Consider the following 8,365-nt stretch of genomic DNA (forward strand, 5'->3'; position numbering starts at 1 on the left):
CACTGCTGTTTGTGCTCTGTGTGTTTGGCAAGTAGCACATCTGTGCACAGATAACAGAGGTGTTCGGTGGACTCGGAGGCATGCTATCGGACGTGCTTCAGCTCCCAGCCTTGGCACAGAGGAGATCAAAGAAGCACAGCGAGGATCACAGCACGGTGGTAAAAACTGTGCCTGTGCAAACCCTTGATAAACAGGTGAAACCAACAGGCTGGTGCTCTCCTAGCATGGACCCAGCTTAGGGTTCCTGCGTCCCCTCTTCCGTGCCTTTGCCTGGGTGTTGCTTTGGGGATCCCCTGGTTGGCGAGGTAATGAGAATAAATCTGCTCTGCGTTGGGGTCTGTGGTTCCTGCTGCCTGCCTGTGCTGACTCCCACCATGGGGGAAATTCTTCACTTTTATGTCCAAGGGCACGGGAAGCATTGTTCAGGCTTGGTATGATGCAGTAGTTTGAAGCTGAGAGGAATTCAGAGCTAAACTCTGAACACGTCTGGGCAGCTGTGTTTCTGCCCTTGAATTTCAGCACAAGCAAACTGCTCAAGCTTCGTGTGAAAATGTGCAGCTCAAGTTCCCCTTTCCTTTCACCTACTCTTCACCTTTTCTAGCCCCCCTGCTCGCACTGTAGTAATTTGCTGCTGCATGTAACACCGCAACGTGAAAAGTGCGGGCAGTAACTCACCAGCCCCTCAGGAACTGCCGTCAGTGCCAGATGCTGCAGGCCAGGATACAAGTGGTAGGAATACGTAGTGCTGCAGAAAGATCAGCTTTAGTTTTCAAGCAAGGAAAATACCCTGTTGTAGCTGGGTGTGTGTGCGTGTGACAGATGCTGGAATGCCACAGTGTGGAGCGGCAGCCACGGTCAGGAAAACAAACATCGAGTCTATTTACAAAGCTGAAATTACAGATCTTTCGGAAACTCGACAAGCAACTGGCTTAAAGCAAGCTTTAAACCACAAAGAAGAAGAAAAACGGAAAAGTGGAGATGCCGGGGATTGAACCCGGGGCCTCATACATGCAAAGCATGCGCTCTACCACTGAGCTACATCCCCTCGGTGATAATAGCCGTCCTGGCAGCACAGACATAGCGCACCCAGCCGTCCCCCGCGCCGTGCGGCCCCGCTCCCGGCCCCGCCGCCCCCGCTCCCCGCCGCCCCCTGTACCCAGCGGCACGGCCGGGCCGGGGAGCGGAGCCTGCAGCGCCTTCGAGCCTTATAGCGGCACCCGGGGGCCTCCCCCCAGCGCCCGTCCTCGTTAGTATAGTGGTGAGTATCCCCGCCTGTCACGCGGGAGACCGGGGTTCGATTCCCCGACGGGGAGGCTGCGAGCTTTTTCGTGCCCCGTGGATGGTGCTGGAACATGCTCGAAGCCGTTATTTGGCGGGGCGGGGAACGTGCTTGCTGCAGGGATCCTCACTCGGTCAGCAGTAAGGCTGGGGTTGTAGGCGAGCGTTTGTCTGCTTTGCGTCTCAAGACTGCTAAAACCGAGCACGCTTTTTGCAGGTTTGTTATTTTTTACTTTTTTTTGTTTGTTTGCCGGGGGAAGCGGGCTGCAGCCGCCCTGCGGGCACCCCTGTGGCTGTTACTGTGGGGTCCCTGGGGACCCAGCCCTGCTCTCCCGGGGTTAGCAGAGCAGCGCGGACAGGCGGGGGAAGCCCTGACCTGCACGGCAAACCCCGTCCCGCAGGCAGCGGGCGCTGCCGCGAGTGGGCGCCCCCCGCGTGTTCGCGACCGAACTGCGCTGCGGGCAGGGCACCCACGGGTGCGGGGCGGGGTCGTATCCGCAGCCAGGGTGGGGGCTTCCAGCCGCCGAAATAGCTCAGTTGGGAGAGCGTTAGACTGAAGATCTAAAGGTCCCTGGTTCGATCCCGGGTTTCGGCAGAGCTTTTTCTTCTCTTTTCTTTCTCCTTTTCTCGCCCGGGTGAGTCGTTCTGCCGCCGAGCGGGGCTGCAGCCTGTTCCCGGTCGAAGGAAGGGCAGTTTCGGGTGGCGTTTGGCGGCGGTTCCCGGCGGGGACAGCTGCGGGAGGCGGCCGGTGCCCGAGCGGCGGCGGGCTCAGCGGTGAGGCGGCCCGCGGTGAGCCCGGCCTTCACCGTCCTCGTTAGTATAGTGGTGAGTATCCCCGCCTGTCACGCGGGAGACCGGGGTTCGATTCCCCGACGGGGAGGTTGCGATCCGTTTTTTTGAACTTACTGATTTTTTTTTTCTTCCCTCCTGAACTTTTCCAATTTCCGAAGACGGGGAAATAAATAAATAAATACACAAACGGGTGCCGCGCTGCTGCGTGCCACTCGCAGCCTGACCCAGGGCCGAACAGCCCCAGGGATCTCGGGGGGACATGCCCAGGGATCTCGCTGCCCGTCCTATTCCCCCCCACGCCCTTCCCGTCGCCCCTTTCCCCACCCGTTGAATTAACGAAGCGCACGCCCGCTCCCCGGGGAGGCCCCGGCCGGTGCAGCCAGACGTGCCCTGGCCCTGCCGGTGCCTCCCGAGGGAGCAGGGGCGAGCGGCGGCCGCCCCCCCGGGTGGGACCGGGCGCTGGGTGCCCGCCGGGGCAGCCCGGGGGGCACGGACCTGGCCGCCAGGCAGGGCGGGCAGCGCGGGGCAGGGGGATGTAGCTCAGCGGTAGAGCGCATGCTTTGCATGTATGAGGCCCCGGGTTCAATCCCCGGCATCTCCAGCGGTGCCCTTCCCCTTTTTCGCCCCGTACGTTACCTGGGGTTAGGGTTGCCGCGTCGTGCTCACCAGGAGAAATCTCTGCGCCCTGAATGCGCAGGCCAGAAAGGCCCGCGGGGGCACAAGATGGCTCTTTCGTCACTTGGTTCTCTGCAGGACTATGCAAACACAAGATTTTTATGTCTAGCTGGATATTTTCTTGCCAAACTGTGGACCTGTAGATGCAAACCCTGAAATCTGGGGGATGCTGCACGGCTCACCCTGCCTGACACCGCCGCAGCCCCAGAGTTCGCCTCCACCCAACCCTGCAGGCAGCACGGAGCTGCTTCAGGGCTCTCTGCACCACGCTCCCAGAAACAGACAAAGGAGAAGGCAAAAAAAGCCAGGACATGGCAGATTCCTGTACTCACCAGCTAAGATGGTTGTGGGAGTTTTTTCCTGAAGCCTTGCTGGCTCTGAGCTGGCTCAGTGGTATCTGCTCATCTCGGCTGTCCTGGGCCAGCTGGAGTCTTGGCAGCATTACCAGGCTTTGCCCGGAGCAGGGTGTGAGGACTTCTCAGGAGACAACTCACTGCTTTGATCTTGGGCTGGCCTGGCTCGCACGGCTGTGTCTGGACTGGGAAAGTCATCAGAGCTGCGAGGGATGAAAGGTACAGCTCAGAAACCTGAGCCCATGCAGATCTCAAAGCAGCTTTTATCTACCCAGTTCAGTTACCAGCTGCTTTATTTACCCTGTTCAGTTATCAACAGCATGTCCAGCTCCCTCTGGTAGGGGACTGCTGACTAGTGACACATGTAAATGACATTTCCTGTCGGAGTAGTTAAAGCTATTTATTAAGTGGTGTTAGTTTGGCTATGCTACTGGTATGTCTGCAGATCCCTGCTGTAAGCTCACTGGACAGGATCTCTCTGAGCAGCTGTAGTTCTGGAGTATAAGCTGCACAGGGGTACAAGAACGCGACAGTTCCTGCCCCAAAGAGTTTATAATAATAGGCACAAAGTGCGAGTGTTTTGGGCACAGGAAATCAATATTTGTCCGTACAATATGTCATGGTCTGCTAGGAACACTGTCCTGCTATTCACCAAGCTTGTCCTGAAATCTTAGCAAGGGGTTACTTGCAAAGATGGTGTAGGAGAAACATGAAGTGGCTGTGCTCATGGAAAGCTCCTCCCAGCAAGGGAAAGCATTGTTCTCCTGCAAGCCACCAGACATATTTAAGGACTGGGTTGCATTAGGGCATAACATCTGCCTTGCAGTCTGAACACAACATGAATCTGAAGCTTTTGGAGTGTGTTGCTCCACAATTCGGTTGTAAGGTTCAGAATTCAGGTACAAATTAAAAGTTGGACTAGATGATCTTAGAGGGTTTTTCCAACCTGAGTGATTCTATGATTCTGTGAAATTCACCCACAGCGCTCAGTGGTTGGCTGCCTAGCCAAATTAGATAAAGAACAGCACTGTACCATCTTCATTTATGGCTGTTATAAAATTATCTTGTAATGAAATAGAGTGGCATGTGCCTTTTCAACTATTTGCAGACTAGTTCAGAGTTACATTCTGTAACTAAAGAATAAGCTTAGCGTTATTTTTCAATTTCAGATGATGGAAGATCTCTTAAAACGGAAAGTCTATTCAAATATTTAGTTTATATACATGCATACATTGTAAGCCATTGAGCATGATTCCAACCTCATTCTGACCAAAAATCAAAAGACTTGTGGATTATTATTTTTTTTTTTTCAGATAAACCACCTGGGTGTCTGAGCTGCTTTTTCTTTATGATTATTATTGCAATGCTGTGTTTTAATACAAATGCAAGGCAGGAGAGGCTGGGAAGATCCCCAGAGCATTCCCCTCCTGTAAAAGCTCCATGTGTCAGGCAAACGCAGGCCGGTTTCCCCCAAACCAATCACAAAGCTGTTGCTGGGTCTCCGCTCCCTTCCCACTGGTGTGCAGCCCTGGGTGTCAGCCGCGTCAGTTCGGTAGGCAGCGTTTTTCTTTGGGTGCACAGAAACGAAGGATTTTGTAAGCAGATTGAACCAAATGGCATCCAGTGAATCTTGCAAACAAAGCCTCATTTTGTTCTCAGCTTTGCCCTTGAATTGCTGTACGTTTTGACTACGATGGCACAGGAGCCAACTGAATGCAACACGGACCTAACAGACCATGCTCTGTGAGACCACAGTTAAAAAATAAGCATTATTAATTCTATTTGTGGTTGATTTTACCTCAGTTGGCAAGGCCTTATCCCTGAGTTGCAAACTCCATTATACCTCAGATACATACTCCATACTCACTTGTTCCTCACATCCTATTTCCCTTGCCAGGTTGCTGCCGCTCCCTGCAGGCCTCTCCTGCAGCCTCCCTGACCTGACGCAGTCTCTGCCCGGTCTCTGCCCATCATCTGCCTCGGCCAGGGGCCTGGTGGGCGTCCCAGCACTGTGGTGGTGGTGGTGTGTGTGTGGCTGGACACTGGTTTTGTTTTTCTGTCCTTTGCTCCATGCCAGGAGCACGTTTACAGGGGTGATGGCAGCACAGAGGGCCTTAGCACGGCCCTGTCCGCAGGCTTTACCTGGCACTTCGTGTTGTCTCACACCGCTCCTGGCCCAGGACGGGGAGACCATACTGCCACTTCTCTCCCTTTAGCAATGTGATGAACATGGGAGACTTTAACACCACGCAGCTTTTTGCACAGAAGTGTTTTCTTTCCTCAGCAGCCTCCAGGCAAGGCCTGCGAGCGGCGCAGCCCCTCACCGTGCCCACGGCAAGAAAACCGAGGGACGTTTGAAATGGAACGCCTCTTCTGGGGCTGAATAAAATCCCTGAATAAAACCGTGAGGCTGACAAGAAGCTTTTAGCCACATTAGGCGTCTCCAAAGGGAGGCACAGCACTCCCCAGCCCCGCTCCGTGAGCTCCAGGCCGGGTTTTGCGACGCCCCGCATCGTGCCCTCGGCGCCGCTCCCCCCCCCGCCCGCCCCTCAGAGCCGCATCACCTCACGGCGCGCCGATCCCTCCGCGCCCCCGGGCCTCGCTCCCCTGCGCCCGCCCGGCGGAACGGCAGCAAAATAGTGCGCGGCGGAGTGATCCGCGCCGCGGAGGGCGGGGCGCAGGCGGCTATATAGGGGGCGGGAACGGCGTGTGTGGCGTAGTTGGAGCCGGCTGAGGGTAGGGTGAGGTACGCTGTGCTCGCGGGTCCTGTGGTGAGTGCTGCGCGGCCGGGCACCGCCGCGCCTCAGCGGGTGAAGGGGGAGCGAAGGCCGTGCGTGGGGCTGGGTGCGGGCCGGGTAGCCGGGAGAGGGCTGGATGTGTGCTGAGGGAAGGGAGGCGCGGTGAGAAAGGCGGCGGGGCGCGGGCGGGCCGCGGGCCAGGGCGTTCCCTGCCCCCTCCAGCGTCAACCGTCGGCGGAGGGGGGAGGGAGGGGGGGAGGGAGGGAGCCCGGCCAGCCGCCGGCAAAATGGCGGCCGCGCAGGCGCGACGGCCTTGCTCAAGATGGCGGAGGGCGGGCGTGTGGGGCTGGAGCGGGAGGGAGCTGGCGGGGCCTGGCCCCGCCCCCTTGTGAGGTGGGCGGGGCCTCCATGGTGACGTCACCGCGCGGGGCCGGGTCCTTCTGGGTTCCAACTGCGGTGGGCAGCGGGCGGTGGGCGCTGGGCAGGCGGCTGCTGGCTGCCGGGCTGCAGCCCTTAGGGGACACCTGCCTAAAGCTCTGCGTCTTGTCTTCCAGGCAAACATGCAGATCTTCGTCAAGACCCTGACAGGCAAGACCATCACCTTGGAGGTCGAGCCCAGCGACACCATTGAGAATGTCAAGGCCAAGATCCAGGACAAGGAAGGCATTCCTCCCGACCAGCAGAGGCTGATCTTTGCTGGCAAGCAGCTGGAAGACGGGCGCACCCTGTCCGACTACAACATCCAGAAGGAGTCTACCCTGCATCTCGTGCTGCGTCTCAGGGGTGGCATGCAGATCTTTGTGAAGACCCTGACAGGCAAGACCATCACCTTGGAGGTCGAGCCCAGCGACACCATTGAGAATGTCAAGGCCAAGATCCAGGACAAAGAGGGCATTCCTCCCGACCAGCAGAGGCTGATCTTCGCTGGCAAGCAGCTGGAAGATGGGCGCACCCTGTCCGACTACAACATCCAGAAGGAGTCCACTCTTCATCTTGTGCTGCGCCTGAGGGGTGGCATGCAGATCTTTGTGAAGACCCTGACAGGCAAGACCATCACCTTGGAGGTCGAGCCCAGCGACACCATTGAGAATGTCAAGGCCAAGATCCAGGACAAGGAAGGCATTCCCCCAGATCAGCAGAGGCTGATCTTTGCTGGCAAGCAACTGGAAGACGGGCGCACCCTGTCCGACTACAACATCCAGAAGGAGTCTACCCTGCATCTCGTGCTGCGCCTGAGGGGTGGTAACTGAACTGGAGATCTGTTGCTTGCTTCCAACTAGAAATTTCTCTGCAGATGTTCATTCCAATAAAGTTGTTGCATCCACAAAACTGGTGTCTCTTAAATTATGCGAGAAGTTCTTTCAGTTGTTTAATTGCAGTTAGATACGAAATAATTACATACTTTCTGAATACAAAGGTGTTATAAAACTCTGTTATGCAAGGCTTACATATGCTTGGCAAGTGTGACTAACAGTTGCAATACTGTTCTCCTGTGGATGTGTAAGTGTTTCTGTAACTATCAAAGGCCCTGACAGGAGTTCAGTGCTGGTTGCGGTTGTTACGCAGCTGGTAGTGTTGTGCAAGCATGCATCTGTAATGGAACATAACACTGCGAGTCCTTCCTGAGCTGGAAGGCTTCAATAACACTGCTTTTCCTGGTGGCGGGCTGGGTACTGCCCGTAGTGTTTATGCACTAATGTAGTAACAGCCATCAGGATGGTAATCTCAAGTTCCTTCAAAGGCCGGCAAACTCATCTGACAGTGCTGCACAGTGCAGTGGTGAGAATGTCAACAGGGATCCTGCATCCCTTGAACCAGATGCTTGATGTTCTTTAAGCCTTCAATCAGTTACTGGGTTGACTTTTTTTTTACCCAGATTGAGCCTATTAAGCAGACTGTAACTTTAAGAAGTACTAGCTTAAGGGGTACCTTTGCGAATGCGCTTTGATCCCAGCTTTCCATGAAGCGGAAATACTATGGTATTAGTGAGCTGAAGTGTTAGGGGGCGGTTCTCACACTCCGGGAATGCTGACAGAAGGGAAATCTCCACTAACCTACTTCGCAGGAAGCTGCAGGTCATAAGTAGCTGAGTGTGCTGCACCCTAGATAGGGAAATGGGGGAAAAGGGCCCGGAGTTAAATAAAAAATCAGAAGTATTCCAGGCAATACTGGGCAGTGTTATGTGCTGGCGGGTAGAAGGGGGCGTGCTAGGATTTGGAATAATGTTTTCAGCTGAGCACGGACCTCAGTGGGACTCGAAGTAATCTTACAGCATCGAGGTTGGAAGGGTGGGATTCCGGGAGGGAAAGCAAGGTTTGTCTTGGGTGATGTTAATGGCAATTTACACTGGGTTGAAAGAGTGGTAGGAAAGAAACTTCTGGGGCTTTGTGGCCTTCAAGGAATGAGCTTGGATAATCAAGGCTCGTGCTAAACTGGAGAAAGCCTTTGGACTAAATTGCGTGCCAGGTAAGTGTGCCGTGCCATCACCGATGTCCCGGGGTGTCTCTGCTGGGCTGGCCCTGGGCTCTG

At 55.5% G+C, this 8,365-nt stretch overlaps 1 protein-coding gene and 5 non-coding genes across 7 annotated transcripts; 5 read left to right on the forward strand and 1 right to left on the reverse strand.

Annotated features, from left to right (window-relative positions):
• Positions 1-973: 973 nt before the first annotated feature.
• Positions 974-1,045, reverse strand: TRNAA-UGC. The gene has a single exon. It is a non-coding gene; the product is annotated as a tRNA-Ala (tRNA).
• Positions 1,046-1,241: 196 nt separating this feature from the next.
• On the forward strand, positions 1,242-1,313 carry TRNAD-GUC. The gene has a single exon. It is a non-coding gene; the product is annotated as a tRNA-Asp (tRNA).
• A 164-nt stretch (positions 1,314-1,477) lies between these two features.
• UBB (ubiquitin B) lies at positions 1,478-7,165 on the forward strand. 2 transcript variants are annotated; one of them, XM_040577172.1, is made up of 2 exons: positions 1,478-1,495; positions 6,391-7,165. In XM_040577172.1, exon 2 carries the CDS (start codon positions 6,397-6,399, stop codon positions 7,084-7,086), a length of 690 nt encoding a protein of 229 aa, XP_040433106.1. In that variant the 5' UTR covers positions 1,478-1,495; positions 6,391-6,396; the 3' UTR covers positions 7,087-7,165. The 2 variants fall into 2 exon arrangements, with proteins under 2 accessions (XP_040433106.1, XP_040433105.1); XM_040577171.1 differs by lacking the exon at positions 1,478-1,495 and adding an exon at positions 5,680-5,869.
• On the forward strand, positions 1,801-1,873 carry TRNAF-GAA. The gene has a single exon. It is a non-coding gene; the product is annotated as a tRNA-Phe (tRNA).
• TRNAD-GUC lies at positions 2,087-2,158 on the forward strand. Its single transcript has one exon. It is a non-coding gene; the product is annotated as a tRNA-Asp (tRNA).
• TRNAA-UGC lies at positions 2,600-2,671 on the forward strand. The gene has a single exon. It is a non-coding gene; the product is annotated as a tRNA-Ala (tRNA).
• Positions 7,166-8,365: the final 1,200 nt, after the last annotated feature.

The sequence above is a fragment of the Cygnus olor genome, chromosome 17, assembly GCF_009769625.2.
Source record: "Cygnus olor isolate bCygOlo1 chromosome 17, bCygOlo1.pri.v2, whole genome shotgun sequence".
NCBI lineage: Eukaryota > Metazoa > Chordata > Aves > Anseriformes > Anatidae > Cygnus > Cygnus olor.